Source organism: Cuculus canorus, chromosome 7 (assembly GCF_017976375.1).
Source record: "Cuculus canorus isolate bCucCan1 chromosome 7, bCucCan1.pri, whole genome shotgun sequence".
Classification (NCBI taxonomy): domain Eukaryota; kingdom Metazoa; phylum Chordata; class Aves; order Cuculiformes; family Cuculidae; genus Cuculus; species Cuculus canorus.
This window is the reverse complement of record NC_071407.1, coordinates 39246083-39263744: the sequence shown is the minus strand read 5'-3', so window position 1 is coordinate 39263744 and position 17662 is coordinate 39246083. Positions and strand designations below refer to the sequence as shown.

The window sequence follows — 17662 nt, the reverse complement described above, 5'->3', positions numbered from 1 at the left end:
ATGTCTTACACTTCTTCTGTCTAGTCTAGTTTATTGTTGGAAGTATTGCTCTGCTCACTGTATTAAAATTGTTTGTTGTATTGAAACTCAGCTCCTTTAACAAGTCAATGAAAAGTGAAACTCTCCAATGTTTTACCTTTAGTTTCTTATATTTTTCACTTTGCTCGTTATCAGTTTGCTTTATTTGTAACTTCAATAACACAAACTAAGAAAGCTATTGGTTGTCTTGTGTTTACCCTGTAAACTGGTTTTAGAGACTCTTTCCCTGCCTGGGATAGTCTGTCCCATTTTTTCTCTGTCAGCTTGATATGTCATCCCTTTCCATGGTTTATTATGCACAAAGAACTGTAGAAATCTTCATGCAGGACAACAGAGAAGTCTTCAGACCCTCTTTTTGTTGTGTTGTTTGGTTTGTTTTTCTTGTTTGTTTGGGTTTTTTTTCCCCTAGAATGGTATTAATTTAAGTTACCAAAAGACCTTGTGTATTTTGTGGGAATGTCTCACATTGAAGCAGGCGAAGCAACATGCTTGAAGGGAACAGTGTGTTTGCATACTAGCGTTACTCGATAATTGTCATGAAGGGACTGCTAGACCAAACAGCAGCTTTTGAGTTAGTAGGAGCTCAGTGGGAGCCAGTTAAATCTAAATGTAAATATTTTTCTGAGGTTTCTCAGTGACTCTCATTTAGATGAGGTTGGGAAAGATGTCATTCAGCCTGAGTGGTAACTCTTTCAGAAGAAGGAGAAATCTTGAACAGACTCCTCTGAGTGCCAGGCTGCTTACTCTCCTGTGAAATCCGGAGGTATGGGCTGTATCTATCTATCATTTCTAAAGCCAGAGAGTAAGAGGGGTAAGCTTCAGCATTGCGTAGATGTTAACTCTTTACCGCACAGGCTTTATCATTTTGCCTGCCGCTGGGCCTTGTGTGACAAGCCTTGAGTGAGACCATGGGCAAAATCTTTGAGAAAGAGGTCTTGCCAGGATGCTTCAGACGCTGGATTTTTTGGGTTACAAGCCACTGGGAAAAGCATTTGGGCAATTTTTGAAAAATAACGGAGAAAGGGAAAGGTGTATATGCAGTTGTGCATGGACTGGAGTGCCTTTCTGTGAGAGAAAGGAAGGAGAGCAAATGCGTGTGCATTGTGTAGGTGAAAGTACAGGAGAAAGGTCTTGGGGATTAGTTGCTTCTCAATTATTAACTACTATCATATTTGCTCTTGGGCCAGAGCCATGTGGTGCAGGATATGGACACCTAAGCACTAAGTGTGGTTGTTACAGGATGAGGATTACTGCAGATTGTGAGATTCGGTATAAGTTATAGTACTGTCACGTACAGTTTGAGTTGGTACAATAGCTCATTGCTGCCAAGAGGGAAAGGCTGTTCTTGTCATTTACCTGGTGCCTTGCTAGTGCTATTTGGATATCGATGAACTGATTTGACCTATTTAAAAGATGGCAAAATTTCCTTGTGTTGATAATCTTCTGTCAATTTTAGTGACGGAACTGATGAGCAGTGGGAACAACAGCAAGACTGCACTGTTTTGGTGACTAAGCTCAGCATATCTTATAATCGAATAGACATCACCTTAGAGTAGACTAATGAGCCTCCAGAGAATGGGGAGAGGTGAATTTTACTACTCCTTACAGTGATTGGAAACCTGTACAGAAGCAGGTGGCAGCTGGAAGCTGTGAAGAATTTCACAGGCCTCTGTCGAGGTTTAAAATTGGAAAAACTCTCAAGGAATTCCTCTCAGACTGCCGTTAGGTTACCTTTCTGCTTTCCAGATAGTATATTTTCAGTTTAGCATTGCAAAAAAACCCAAACAACCTACCCTCTAAATATAGGTCTTCTTTCTTAAGAGATTGTTTCACCAAGTAAACCAGACTTTTATCTCTACTGCAGTGAGACGTGTCATTCTCTGCTGATGCCGTGATGTGTTAAGAAGAAGGGGAAAATGAGATTATTGTGAATACTTTCTATGATAAAATGTAGTGCAACAACGGGCTGTTTGTAGTCATCGTTAATAACTTACTGTATATTGTTTAACTTATCATTGGAGTGTAACTTTCCAGTGCTAATGTCCACTTTCTATTGAGTTCTGGAAATACAAGTAGTCATCAAGTCAAAATATAACATATTAATTTTATTCCTGCAAACTCCCTTCCTGTACCTGAGGGCATGGACTTCTGACAGACATAGGCTGCATGACTGTGGAGTGTTTTACCAGGTCTTTTGGTACTCTTAACTAGGTAAAAAAATTGGAGTTGTTAACCTTGAACAGTGTTGTTTGAAAGTGCAGTATGGTATATTATGTAGTAGTGCCCCGTTTCCATTAAAGAAAATAAATTGGTAAAAGGCAGCATGTCTTTATGCTAGGCTGCGTACACATGCATGCTAAGAAATCCACAAAAGTGGGCTACTGCTCAGTGTGTTTTAGCACTTGGCTTCAGCCAGGGTGCATTTGTACAAGCTGAAACAGCCTGATTCAATTCAGCAGTCTTGGGAGACGGAAGAAGCCTATCAGCCCTTCTGTGGTGATCTCTTCTGGCAAACAAGTTGGGAACTGTGAGGATAGCATCCTCTGGAAAGGTTAGTGCAGTGGTAAAACCTCCCTGCTTAGCTGGAGACAGAGCTCATCTCAAACGTGCTGGGCTGTACCCAAGAGCACTCTGTGCTGGCATAACTCTTGCTCCCTGTTTAAGAGCTGTCCTCTTCAGCACAAGGGTTTTTGTTAATTTGTCATGTCAAGAATGTAGTGTTGCAGAAACTTCTGTCCTGCTGGTGCCCTGAAGAGGAGGAGGAGGCTGGGATGTCAGGCTTTAAATGGGGCAGCTGCCTTGGTGGATAAAAAAAGTTAATGCTTGGGCTGCAAATATTTAAAACTCAGGAAGAGAGAATATACAGTTGTTGAGGTGCCTTCATGACGTCAGTTTCCTACAAGCTGTGTTTTTAGCAGTAAGAGACAGAGTGTTTCTTATGCTGAACAGAAAGAGAGGAAGTCACTGAACTATTTTCTAATGGCAGCTCATTCACTTCTGATTCTGGCATTTGCTCGGTGGGGCTGGAAACCTCTGTTGCTGTGTACTGGTTTTGAGCCTGGCATACAGAAGTTTTAAAAGTTGCTGATGCAATGGCTAGTAAACTGGGATTTTATGCCTAACAGATCAATAAATGTTCCAGTAAACTTTTATGTGAATTGCCCTTTTGGTCTCCTGTGGTGTCTGTGATGCTTGGACTACAAGTAGTACGCCTTCCCTGCCTGCTGGGAGCAATCCCTTCTGAGAAAGCTCTTGCAGCACAGGCAACTTCCAGCACTTACATTTTTGGGTTTTTTTCCCTGTTTGCTAGTGATTGCATGTCAGAATTGTCATAGCTGCTGATTGTGATGTTGCCAAATCATGGCTCCTGGTAACATGCCTGCAATACTCTGGTGTTTCCAAGGTTGTTGTAATGCAAGTCTTACCCCAGTTCTCAGATACCTGTGTCCTGGAGTGCCAGGGTAGTTTTGGGGGTTTGTAATGAAAAGGTGGATGGGGTTCGCCCCGTCCCGGTCTGGCAGCCTTTTACCTCTATTCCAATGCTTGGGAACCAAGGGAGCTGATTCACCTCATGTAGCATTGGGAGAAGATAATCAGGCTGATCATCTGGCCCTTCTGGACAACATATCTCCCACCCATTGCTGATTTGTGATGGCTCTGTCAACTGCTGTAGCAGTAGTCTGAAAGTTCAGGGTTCGAGCCCTGCTGACATACAATATGAATGCAAGGAAGCTGTTACTGCAGTAGATAATAGAAATTGTTTTTTGCTCTTGTTACATGTCCTGAAAACAAAGCCAGGATGTAGGAGACACAAATAGCTCCAGCGCGTAAAAGAGATTTATGTTAGGTGAGAGTCAGGCGCTTGAAAGCTAGGAAGTAATGGTTTCATGGTTGCTCTCACAATTGTTGTTTTGAACTTTTGTTGGATGCATTATAATGCAGCTTTCAGTAGGGCAATGACCTGTCTTTCTGTTTGGTTTCCACTGAAGAACTTACTAATTAATTTTACAGCCTGACACAAGGAAGAATTCATATTGTTTGTGCAACTTTTGCTCTGTCTCGTAACAGTTAGTCATTAGTTTGTGACCAGAGGATAACATGATAGTGAAGACCCAATTACGTTAATATTCCTGAAGCCATAGTTCCATGTGCTTCCGTGATTACAGAGAAGAAACATGTGGGTAATGTGCCTCTTTGAACAGTTGTCAATAATCGTGTCCTTACTATTTTATTTATTTCATTCTTAGAAACTTGCCTCTACTCCAATGCCATGGCTTTTCATTACTGATTGTTACTTTCTTCTTTTTTTGCGTTGTCTAATTTTAATTAGTATTCCAGCAGCTTCAGGCAATGCAGAAGACTTCTGGTGACTTCCCTCCCCCTCCATGGCATGAGATCAAGACAGCAGCCTGAAAGATGTGTTTTGGCCTGGAAGCTTTTGCATAGAGTTGTGAGAACTGACTCATAAGGCTCAGCCCCCTTTCACCCTATATAACTGAAATCGCGATAAGGCAGCCTATGTTCTGTAAACTGTTCCCCGCTAGTGATGGGAAAAGGAAAGGGACTGGGGAGGCAAAGGATGGCTTGCTTCAGGATGAATTGCCCTATTTTGTTAACTCAGTTAACTGGTTTTATAGTCTTGATGTAGATGATTATCCTTGACAGAAAAAGGAGTGGATGATGGCTGTTGTGCTGCTATTGTGTACTAAAATATCCTTATCCCATGATCAAATATCCAGCTAAGATTCTGACTTCTAGTCTTGTGTGGACAAAGCTTGGAGAAACAGGATGTGTGGTTCTTTTAATATCTTATTTTGAGGATGGAATGCCTTGCCCAAACCTTTCATTACTACCGTTTTCAGAGTTGTAGCTTAATATCCTGACAGGTTATCTTGGCCATGTCGTTCTGCTATATCCTGATCTGCATCTCCAGAAGAGGCAGCAGTACTGAAGTGTACAAATGCCCTGTTTGCAGACAAGTGCATTCTGATACACTCCATTTCTGCTCTTGACATTGTTCTTCCTGCTGAGAAACTGTGTGAGAGGGATTCTTTTCTGCTGGGTAAATAAGCAAATTTAAGTTTCCAAGCCAGTGTATAAAATTGCCTCACACTCTGTACTTCAGATGATGAGCCTGCACAGGAGCCTTGTAACAAAAGGAAGGACACACACTGCTCCTCAGTTAATGAGAAGAAAACGGCTTTGTGACCAAATTGTGAAGCACTGTCAGCTTCTATTCAGTTCTTTTTCGCATTGGGAGCTGTCTAAGAGAGATGAAGGATGAATCGTAGGTCTAAGAATCTGCTGAGTTCCTACTACTGCCCTATAAACACATTTTTTTGTGCTTCAGATCTGTCAAATGATGGAAAACCTACCTTCCCAGGGCAGTAAGACTTAAAAAGTACAGCAGATTTTTGTGGTTCTTGCACTCTGCAGCAATACCAAGTTTGGACGGGACATGCCGTGCAGTGGGAGGTTAACTTAGAAGGGTCTGGTTGGCATCTGTTCCCTATGCGCCTTGTATAGTGTGTGCCACAGAATAAACTGCAATCTGCTTTAGTAAATATAGGAAAAACTCATAAAAGGAGACAATAGAAGGCCATAATTGCAATTTGATGCTATCAGGGAACTAGTGGGTGGGGTTGGTAACAGACTGAGTAGTCTACAATCCATGCAGCCTGAGTAAGCAGGACAAAAAATCCAGGTCTAATTTTGAGGAATGTTCCTTCCCAAGACTAGATCTGGCTGAAAATAAAGCAAAAACGTTTTAATGTATGTATCCACAATATGTTGAATTGCATTAAGTTACGGTACAGTGCTCCTGCTATGCTAGAGGGTCATGCAACCACTTACTCTTCTAGACTGGATCAAATACAGTTTAAGCTTCAGTTCAGTTATGAATGTTTCAGAATATAGATGAAGTTACTGAAGGTATGCATGTGTTACACAGCAAGTACAGGACTTTATGCGTTAGAATTTTATTTAAAAAGTAAGATATGGTTGGTGGGCTGCCAGTAGGGGATTGTGGAAAGTGTAGGTTGCCTCCTTGAAAGAAAAGGAAAATAAATTCAGTCTCTAAAAACAAGAATAGTACTCTCCAGATTTTCTTCATTAAGAAAGGCTTGTAATATGAGAATATTGCATAAAGACAGGACTGTTTATGTGTGGAAAGAGATGTGAATCACCAGGGCAAATGGTGCAAAATAATGTAATATTCTTGGTCATCCAAGTACCTGATTAGCCATAAGAAAATTAAAATATTATTATATTGAAAGTCCTATTGTGTATGTAACCTGCTTGTAAGATTTGCAATATCCAATACTTAAGGAGCAATTTGGTACAATTTTTTTTTAATATTTATTTTTCTGAGAGGGGTGTGTATTATGTACACGTATATGTGTAAACAGACACGCGCATATGTATGTATATACACACACATACACATAAATCTTCTTGACCAAGCAAAACAAATGACTTGGCTCACCATGCCCAAGTGTAACAGAATCCACTTACCCACATTTTTTATCTGCCTTTCTGGAGCAGACCCTGATCAATGGCTTCCCAAGGTTTCTTAGTGGTATTACTGTTCTCCTTTTTGGTGTCTTCCCACCCACCTCATATTCTAGCACAAGTTAGTGCTGCTGCTTTCCTTTCTTGCTGCTGGTGAGCAAGGAGGTTGTTTGCAGGTTTGGGAAGCAGCGGCTGATGTGCTTGTCCAGTAGACTGGTGAGTGAAAGGAAGTTGCAGGCTCACAGCTGATTCTGTCACTTCCAGTTTTGCACAGGCAAACCCCTAGGTTCGACTCCAAAGAGTTCATTATTCAAAGCAAACAAAAAGCTACCTCTGTTTATTACACTAACATCGAAACAGCTGGTCTGTATCTTCTCTAACAAACCAACTCCCCTCTGCTTGGGTCAAAAACGTCAGAATAGCTTTTGGTCTGTTATTTTTAGTCCTTGTGGAAGGAGCCATCTCATGCTTTCCCAGAATCCTAAGCCATCAACTAGATTTCCTGTTAGTAGGTGCCATTCTTATCTGTCCATGTTAAAAATTAATACAAATAATAAAAAGGTTATTCCTAGCTGCCTCTGTCTTGACAAGTGTTCTCATCGCAAAGCAGAGCCTGTTGCTGGCAGAGGTTCTTTTGATGTAGGGAGACTATAAATCTGATATAACATTTGTGGGGTAGACCTTGAAGCCATCATTTCGGACACCTGGCTGCAGATGAGGGTTGAATTTTCTGGGTGTGGTAGGAGATGGTAAAATATGTAGTTTTTGGTAACGTACAAATAATTTAGATGAATATAATTGTCCGAATTAGAGGGAATGCAAAAAGGTGTTTTTAAAGGAATATAAAGACGTACTTGTAAGCATTTCAGAGGTATTGTAGGCAGATGTACTTAAACCGCACTTTAACCAGAGCATCTTGGCCTGGCATTTGCAGTGTGAGCCAGCTCAAGTAGCTCAGCAGGCAGTGGGACAGTTTGGGTGCTGCAGCTGCTGCAGGGGATGGGATGAAAAAGTGCAAGGCGCTGTGGCAGCCCTGGCTCAGATTGACTTGAACTACCATGAAACCGCATCTTTGGGGTAACTTTATAGTAAATTCTTTGTGATTGGCTGCCTCTTGCAGTGTTAGGAACAAAACAACCCAACTTATGTCTGTCAGGACTTGTCTCTGTGATGTGAAGCTAAATTTTGCCTATATAAGTGTAACTGCTTCAGGGTTGCTTCCACCCCTTGTTCTCTCTCACTCCCTAGCTTGAATCTTCAGCTGTGATCAGGCAGCTTTCCAGAAACAAAGGGTAGTGCTTATTAGTGTTCTTTGAAAGTGGGACAACCATCTACTGCTTTACTTTTTTTCAGTTATTAGAGTGTGATTTAAGCTTAAACTCTTGAACAGTTGGTGTTGCTTAAAAAAAAAAAATCATCTGGGAGCAGCAAGTTTGTATGAAAACACTGGCTGTTGTCTTTGTTCAACTTGCTTTTTCATCTGTAAGGATTTGGATGTGTCAAGATGGGGGTTTCCAGCCAGGTCCGTGTCTTCCCTTAAAACACTAAGCTGTATTCTGTTGCACCACTTCGTGCATTGCAGTAACAGAGCTCTTTCTTGGCACAACAGTTGTAAAGATGGATGGGAACCTGGTTGTACTGTGCATTTTCAAGGGAGGGACGAATTGGTGAAGTGACTTGACTTTTTGCCTTGAAATTTGCTGGATCTCTCTGGCTGCTGGTGGCTTCAGTTTTTGCAGTGGGTAACTTGAGGACAGTGTTGCTGCAGTTCACTTGGTCAATGGTGAGTGTTGTCAAGCTGAGAAGGAAGAGTGAGGGTAGGTCAGAACGGGAGAAGTATTTAGTGTGTTAACGTTGCAACTTCCTTATCAGATGACCAACGGTGGTATTTCTTAGCCATTCTTTTAGGCTATGTTCTCTTTATTTTGACCTGTAGTGGAGAGTACCTGATGTACCTAATCTGGTCTGTTGTACATGCAAGTTGATGTAACCGAACCAAAGGAATGAAGAGTCTGGAGCAGCGACCTTGATGTGCAGCTTGCTGTGTACATTTGGACTATGTTGACCTCAGAGTATTGTAACCTGCTTAGGAGGCTGCTTAACATGTGTCTGTGCTGTTAATGTACGTATAATCACCTGCATTTCTCTGCATATCTTCTTTAAGAGCTTACTTTTTTAAAAAGAAAAGACAGATGGGATTGTAGTGCCTGAGGGATCAGGCTTTGCTGCATATCCTGATGGAAGAGTTCTCAAGTTCATGGAAGACTCCCATCTCCTACGGTGTTGAAGCTAAATGTAACAGCTGATTGTGCTAGGGAGTCATGAACCTAGGAGAGACTGAGGAGCAAGGGGAAGCTTAGTTCTGTGGCAAGCGATTTGTGATGCAATGCGATCTCTAATTTTGCAATTTTGACAGAGAAGGCCCTGATGCCCACTCCGTGCTCAGCTGGGTGGCTTGCGGCAATTGTAGGGGTGTGTGGGTAACGTTAATAATGTAAAATTGCTTTGTTATTAATCTTTGCTTGCCCAGGAATCTTGTGGGATGAAAGATGAGATGGAAGTTTGCTGTCTTATAAAGAGGGCAACAAACCTTTTCTGCTTGTGATGGTCAGATGCCTGCTTATATTTAAACGCTTGCTACCTTGGCTCTGTAGTAAGTGGATACTGGAACGAAAGCAGGACTTGGTTTGTCTCTTCCCAACTTACCTTTGGCGGCTTCAGAGCGACTTGTTGCCTATGGTGTCTGCGGCTTTTTACTGATGGCTCCACTGTGGTGTCTGTTCAGCATTGCTGGGGGTGGTTGTGCCTGACTGCTGCCTTTCAGGGTCTTCTTCTGGCTGTGCTGATGTTTTGAGGCTCTACCACATCCTCAGAAATGGGCTGGGATTTGCTTTGCCTCTTGTAAAGATGATTCCATACCTGCAGCTGCAAATATTGCTCAGATCAGCCTGAATTTGACCATGTAAAAGATGTGGAAGTGGATAAAATAAGACCTACTGTTGCCTTGGTATTGTTAAAGAATGCCCAGCTTGATAAACATCTCCAAATAAGTATCTCTTTGGCAGAGTTTTACATTTTTACAGCCTTCATTTTTTGGAAGGTAAGACGGCACGCTTCTTTCTGTATTTTTTTTTTCCTGACTCCTGGAAGAAGGGTATGATTTTCATAAATATGTGCTATTCTTGTTTGAAAATCCATTTACGTGGCCAGATTGTGGGAATTTATCACAATTTGTTTTAAGCCTTTTTTAGTCTTTTTCTGGGTATCTTCTGTGGAATGATTACAGTCTCATGCATTTTGGATAGGAAAATAAGCAACCTGGTATTATAGGAGTTAGTATAGCAGCATTCACAAAAATTTAACTCTTGGAATTAATCTAATATCAATTTTTTTTTACCATAGCAGAGCTGGCACAACTCCAATCGTATTTGTTGAAATAAATATACTTGGATGTCAAATCAGGATGATGCTACATTGAAAAACAAAGCAAGGGCTATGTGAGCTGTAAAGCCAAACAGTGAATCGCTAAATTCACTGCTGGTGTTCCAACCTCAGGTTTTTGGTCTTTGTGCTTGCCTGAGTTAGGTAGGAGTCTGGAGGGAGATGCCGTATGTGCTCAGGTAATTAAAGTCTGTAATATAATGCATACACCTTGGGAGACAGAATTAAGGCTGCACTGTCATCTGTAAATCTTACATTTGTTGGTTTGAGCGCATGATTTACTGGCTGCTCCCTACCCCTCAAGAACTTCCCAAAACCCACACTGGAAACAGAACTCTCTGCCTGATGTTGGCAGGTGACTGTGTATGCTGGGACTGCCAGCTGTAGTGCTACTGCCCATGGGACCAATTTGTGATAGCCAGCAACATGAAAAGGTTTCCTACTTGAATAGCTGAAAATTAATGCGAATTTAAAATATATATTCTTTTAAATCCACTCTTTTATGTATTGTGAAGATTCTCTGTAGAGTACATTTTTGTCAAAGTGGTATTTTTTTTCATCAGCGCAACTGAAGATGGACCTCTACTGCCAGGAATAGATTCCTGTTGAAGTTCCGACATTTGCTTTACCCACCCTCTGTCATTTATATGATTAGCTAGTCTCTAGAAAACCAAAAAACATGATCCTCATGCTCCTTTAAATAAAGAAAAGAACATTCCCTATTTTCCCAGGCAGCCCCTGTTTGCATTAAAAAACAGATGAATCTGTTTGGGTCAGACCTACCAAAACAAACAGATTGTGCTTTGGATTGAAAACTAAGAGATGATAAATTTGCCTCAGAATTAAAAAATCCCGAGTAACTGGAAATTATGACTTCATGGTGTCTGTTAGGCTGTCTGAGCTGCCTCAGGACAGATCTGGGGCATACCCTTCCTATGAGTTAGCTGCTGTAATTTGTAAGGGTCATGTTGTGAGCCCTCCAAGCGTCAGCATCCTGTTTACTTGCATTTAAGCCCAATGGTTATTACATTTTATGTCTCCGGTGCTATTGGAAGACTGTAGTCCATAGAATGGATACCTCCCCAGGCTGAGCTGACACTGAATTGTTTTGCAGTTCTTGATTTATTGGATGAAGACGTTGCATAGAGTTGCTGATAAAGCAGAAATAACAGATTTGTCAGCGTGTGCTGGAGAAATGGACCTGTTATATTAAAAAAACAAACAACAAAATGAAAACCAAACCCAAAACACAGCTGCTTGATACGGGATTGGAATATTGCTAATATGAACAAAAATGCAATGGTTTACTTCTAAAAGTTGTTCTGGGATAAGTGATAACCTGTCTGCTCCATGAGTTTCCCAGCTCTATCAGCAGTGATTTGTTTTGGGGCATGAGCTGCATCTTTTCTTTCCTGTGTAATTTTAGGGATGATTTGTAATGTATATATTTATATTTGGCATTCTGAATTACATCTAAACATGTAGCTTGCTACTCGGTTGTAAGACATGAGAAGAACTGCCCGTGGTATGGATGCTTTTTATGAGAACCCCCTGTGATGAGCAAGAGCAGCTCTCTCCTGCATAGGAGTGAGCATAATACCTGAAATGGCTGGGTTTTTCACTTTGCCCACACCAAATTGCTTTCTCTGAGCTTTATTAACTGAGTGCTCATTCTTGTTTGACACGCAGATACATTACAGGCTGAGATTGAGGGCTATATTAAGGTCAAATAAGTGCTTTCTCTATGTTATGTCAAACTTACAAAGGGAGTTTATTACTGTTCTGGGAGCAGGATAACTTCTCAAGAGACAGAAATAATGCACTTAGTTGTGTTATGCTGAAGTAATGGTACTGAACAATGCTTTACTGTGAGTTTTGCCTCCATTTAAAACATCTTCTATCAGTGTATTAAATGGCAGACTGCTTGGAAGATGTCACTTTTTCCCATTTGGCCTTGACTTGGGGCTATCCACCCTATTATATATTATCTGAACATCTTTATTGTATCCTACTATTTGAAATACGTAAGAGCATACTCGTAGTTACTTGCTAAGTGTTTGTGTTTAATACTGGACCCTAATGCTGATGATTAAAAACTAAGTCAAAGCAAGAGCACTGTCTCTTTTGAAAAATGGAAGTGATCTCCTGATATGTCACTTTCTCAGACTCCTTATTTTGCCAGTAAACTAAACAAACAAGTTCTTATTATATTTTCCTCGGGGTTTTTTTTTTTCTTTTCAGTTGTATTTGGTGTTTTTATCCCCCGTCTGCTTCCAGCTCTCTCCTCTTTGTCCTGTACTTGCTCACATTAAAGGCTGCAATACCTCATGGTGGTCGCTGCCTTTCAGATCTGCTTAAATTCGCTTGGGAGAAGAGTATTTGTGCTGGGTGCGGTGCAATTCCCTGTCCTGCCTATGGAGTGCTATGAAGATAAACTACCACCATAGACAAAAATTTGGTTTGTGTTGCTTGTCTGAAAATATCCATAGTAATTCCTCTCGTCCCTGTCCTGGAGTACTGGCGCAGAAGCAGCCGTCTGTGTGGTGGGGAACAGTGTGCTCTCTTCTAAAAGACAGCAGGGGATGGGTCGTGCCTCAGCATCTGCACAGCACTCATCTTTTTGTCCCTCTTCTCTCCCACCCTTATTATTTCTCCTTCCTTAAGCTCTAAGATCAAGCTACATTGCAGTCTTCTGGGGAAAGCACTGTCTTCTGCTGGCAACATCTGAGGCTCATCAAAGAAACGTTGCTTAAATAAAAATATGGGATGACAGCAGCCAGTCATCCCTAGGACAAGCAAGGTTTTTTGTCTTGGAGCACAAGCTTATCGGCACACCAGTTTGTGTTAACAGGGAGGAAAAGCAGGCCTAGGCCAGTGGGACTTGTACTCCTCGGGGATGAGACCAGCTTGTCAAGCCAGACCCAGTGAAGAGGGACCAGTGACCTGTGATGTGGCACTGTGCCTTGTAAGATACACACCCAGCAACTTGTGTGTGCTTAAGATAGCAGCAGGAGAGGTGGAGGGTGTGGCAGGAGGTGCACGTTGATGCTTTGCAGCACGTTCGCTGTGCTCCTGTTTCTGTGGTTGGGGCTTAGGGGATTCAGCCTCTCTCCTCCAGATCTTTAAAATGGGGTTTATGCTCTCAGCCAGTTAAAGGAATGGGTCAAATTAAATGTTGTAGCGTAAAGTTCGTGTGGACTTGGTTGTATCACTGATTTGGTCACTGTGCTGGCATAAAGGCATCAGAATTGTGGCTGGTGCAAGACCAGAAGTGCCCCAGATAACATGTGCCTGATGGGTGATGGAATGATGCTGTGCGCCTGAAGCACACTGATGGTTGAAGTTTGCCCAGTTTGAGGTTTCTGCGATGGAACCTAAATTTAGCGCAGACCTGCACTGACAGATTTTATCTTACACAGTACAGTGCTCCTCACTGGGGATTGCCTTGATGCTCTGAAATACTTCAGGCCTGGGCTTTTTTCTCCCTAGGTGTCTTGATGTTACAACTCTAACGGTGTGTATTTTGTGATACCTACCCATTGCACTTCCCATCACAAGGTATTCTCCCATGGTTGTTAAGTGTGGATCTTGAAGGAGAAAGTTGAGCACAGCAGAACTCTGCTGACACCTTACCTTATTTTTTGCATTGCTTCCAGCTTTGCAGTGGAGAAGCTACCATTCAGTTACTTGCACCCTGAAGTGACAGTGGAACCACTGGCTAACCCTGGTCACATGCATGTTGGGGACAGCTGCGCGGCTGCCGCAGGGCTGGGTGACAGGACACAAATCTGACAGAACGAGAACTGGGATAGCAGCAAGGGGATTCAGGAGAGGCGGTTCCTGAATGCGATAATCATGATTGTAACCCGAACTTGTGTGGCTGTAGATCTCTTGGTCTGCGAACCACACTGAACTGTGCTGTCAGATGTCCCCTGTGTTGGCAGGTAGATCTTCAGGAGAGTTGGGAGAATATGGTCAAGGGAATGGTTTCAAAACTTGCTTAATGGCAAGTGAACTGCAAGCTGGTAGCAGACAGTATCCAAGGCTGCCTTTTAACTCTGCAAAGAATTACTCCTTCAGGAATATGAGCCAGCTGCTGTTCCCCAACTGTTCTTGTTTTTCTTGCAGAAGTTGGAAAAAAATATCAAAAGCATGAGAAAATGAAAAGAAAGAGGTTTCAATTGTGCTTTGTCTGTGTGATGTAATTACAGGACGAGTTGTCTTTGAGGAAATGGGGAAATCCTGTCCAGTCTGAGCTTGTGTTCACACCTGATGTAATTTAGAAAGCTTTAGATATACAATTCAATGCACTGCTCTATGCAGGCTTGGATCCAGAATGGGAGAACACCCTTTTCACTAAACAGGCTTCAATGCTAACAATTAGAGTTCAGATTTTTGTTCAAGTTAGGCCATACATTATTCTATGTTAGAGTTGAATCTTCTTTTCCACTTTAAAATTTGAAAGGAAGGATACCATTCATTTATGTTGGACTGCGATAATTATAGTCTTTATTGTGTGTTCTTTAAATGTATAGCAGAAATCTTAACCATATGAAAACAAAGAGCGTAAGAAATTATAGTTATGGGACAATCGGAAGTATAAAATGAATGTTTTAAACTGATGATCTCCCCACCCCTCTCTAATTTATTTCAGGTTTATGACTCTGACTGTTGTGACAGCGTTCTTCTGGAGCTGCGGGAATATCTGCCAAAATACTTCGGTGTCTGGTCACCACCTACTGCACCAAATGGTACTGTTCTAATTTTATCTTTTAATCCAAACCTCCTGGAAAAATCTTCTAGGGACTGATTGTTGGCAGTTGCAAGCTCCCTAGGGGTTTTCTGGTTTTGTTTCATAACCCACTAATGTTCCCTTTAACAGCAGGTTGTGGGTCACAGCCTTCTGGCTGGATTAGGTCTCAGAGGTCTTCCTCCCAGGGGAGATGGGGCACAGTCATTTGTAAGGCAAACCTTTCCTGGTTTTGACACAAATCGCCCCAGGGCGGCTGCTCTGCCCTGGGTTGTGTCCAAGCAGTGGACTGGGTGCACGTTTGTGTCTGGTCATCAGAGCATGAGACAGGAGCTGTGTGGATGTGTAGGGAAGAAAAAAATCGTTGGAGCCTAAGGTGAGGTGTTCAAACTGGAATCTGCCAGGGGATCTCCAGAGGTTGAATCCATTGCCTTGCCACATCACCCAAATCCGTTATTTCGGCAGGTACCTTGCTGGGGAGCTCTGCTTCTCATCCTAGGTAACGGGTGTGAATGGAACAAAGCTCTGGTACCCGAACTTCTGTTTGTATGACGTGTTAGGAGTCAGGAAGAAAAAGGTGGTTTTGGAGGACAATGGGAAGATTTTTCTCTTTAAGAAGTAGATATTATTGGCATCTGTCAGACAGAAACTGGTTTTTTTTTTTCTGCTCTTTCTTATCCACACTGGAGAAATGGAGCGTCTGGAATATACAGAAATCAAAGGACACCACTGAATTTCTTTAAATGCACAGGCACCAAAACTAGATGCTGTGCTCTTTTAATATAACTCTGTCTTATTTTGCTTCTGCTGTCACCTGATAGACTTGTTTCCCTAAGAGAGTAGTAAGGCGGTGTACAAAGATACTGTCGAAACTCTGAAAAGAGGTGCGAGGAGGATTGTGGAAATCCCCAGCACTTTCTTGGCTCAGATTTGCCTTCACACTTTCATACCGGGCAGTAACTCAAATAGCCCTGCTGGAGCTGTCTTTTTCCTTCCCTCGTAATTCTGTGTGTCGTGGAGGTCACTTAATGTCCCTTTCAAATGGCAAATAATTTTTTTCTATTCACAGTGGGATCTTAAGATGCAAAAATGTGTGGTCTAGCCAAGATACAACTCATCCCTAGTTTACCTTGGGAATTCACCAGAACTGTGCACCATGGGCTGAATTTTGGCACGTCTCCACTAGCAGTCCAGAGGTAGCCAGTAGGAATAACTGTTTAAAGGAAGAATAACCTGAATTTTGTTTGTTTTGCTTCTTGAGAAGACTCTATGCTATCAGGATCCCTCTGCACAGACAGAGATGGCAGGGGTTCAAGCAAAACACTTTATTGCCAACTCTGTTATCTGTAGTTTAATGAGTTTTCTGTAGTCTTGATAGAAATCAAGTGCCTCAAAGATAATAGAGCAGAACAGAAAGTGTGCGTGCTGGGTGCATGCAAAGCTGAGGAGGCAGCCATTCACATTGGAAGTAATTTCTTGTTTAGCAGGTGTTTGCAAATGTGGTTTAGGTAATACCAGTCGTGAAGGAAAGCCTCTATGTTTGTGTGTTGGTACTTGGCACCAGAAGACACCAGAGGTGAAAAGAATCACCAGTGTTGCATTTACCTGCATGTAAACAGGAAACTAAGTTATCACAGAATTGTAGAACTGTTTGGTTGGAAAAGACCTTCAAGATCATGAAGCCCAACTGTACTTGTCCACTACTAAACTATTTCTCTGAGCACCTCATCTACACATCTTTTAATCATCTCCAGGGATGGCAACTCAGCCACCTCCCTGGGCAGCACATTCCAGTGCCCGAGAAACCTTTCGGTCAAGGAATTTTTCTTGATGTCCAATCTGAAACTCCCCTGATGCAACTCGAGGCTGTTCCTTCTCGTCCTTTGGCCTGTCACTTGGGAGAAGAGACCAATGCCCACCTCTGTACAGCCTCCTTTCTGGGAGTTGAAGAGAGTGATAAGGTCTCCTCTCAGCCTTCTTTTGTCTGGGCACTGGTTCCCTCAGAGGCTCCTCGTAAGTCCTGTGCTCCAGCAGCTTTGTTGCTCTTCTCTGGATGTGGTCCAGCCCCTCAAAATCTTTCTTACAGTGAGGGGCCCAAAACTGAACTGAGGATTCGAGGTGTAGTGGCAGCAGTTGGGAGGCCAGGGGCGGAATAACTTCCCTGGTCCTGCTGGCCACACTGTTTCTGATAGAGGCCAAGATTCTCTCGGGCTTCTTGGCCACCTGCGCCACTGCTGACTTATGTTCAGTCATCCGTCAATCAACACCCCCAGGTCCTTCTCTGCTGGGCAGCTTTCCAAATGTTCTTCCCCAAGCCTGGAGCTGCACGGGGTTGTTGTGTCCCGAGTGCAGGACTCGGCACTAGGCCTTGTTGAACCTCATCCTGCTGGTCGCAGCCCACTGATCCAGCCTGGTCAGATCCCTTTGCAAAGCATCCCTACTCCATCAGATCAACACGTCCTCCTAGCTTAGTGTCATCCATGAACTTACCAAGGGTACAGTCAGTCCCTCATCCAGGTTTGACAAAGAGGGGAAGTAACCAAGTAGAGGAGAGAGGTCAAGGAGAGGCTCTTTTGAGGAAATGGGAATGGGTTTGTTACCTGTCCTCCCCAGATTGGCTGTGAGTTAAGGTCTGGTTCCAAAGATTAAACGATATGCTTAGCTGCTGTGGTGTGTCCCAGTGACAGCAGATGAAAGAATCTAACTGCTAGAAGAGTTTAAGTTTAGATTGAGGATGCATTTGTAGTTTTTTGCAGTCTTGACATGGGAAGCCTGATCTTTCCTTTGGCAGTCACTGCTCTGGAGCTCTGGGGACACAGCTCCAGGAAACCTCTCTGCAATGAACCAAGTAATTCCTTCTTTTTGCTAAATTGGACATGTGAAAAAACCAAAAATTAAAGTGAAAAAATAAATCCGTCAGTA

At 42.5% G+C, this 17662-nt stretch overlaps 1 protein-coding gene across 1 annotated transcript in view; it reads left to right on the top strand.

The window, feature by feature from the left end:
* The window catches only part of IPMK (inositol polyphosphate multikinase), a 44256-nt gene that overhangs the window by 5525 nt on the left and 21069 nt on the right, over window positions 1–17662 (top strand). The window contains exon 3 of the mRNA XM_054071650.1: window positions 14645–14741. Within this exon, the coding sequence (XP_053927625.1) occupies window positions 14645–14741 (97 nt within the window). The remainder of the gene's footprint in view (window positions 1–14644; window positions 14742–17662) is intronic.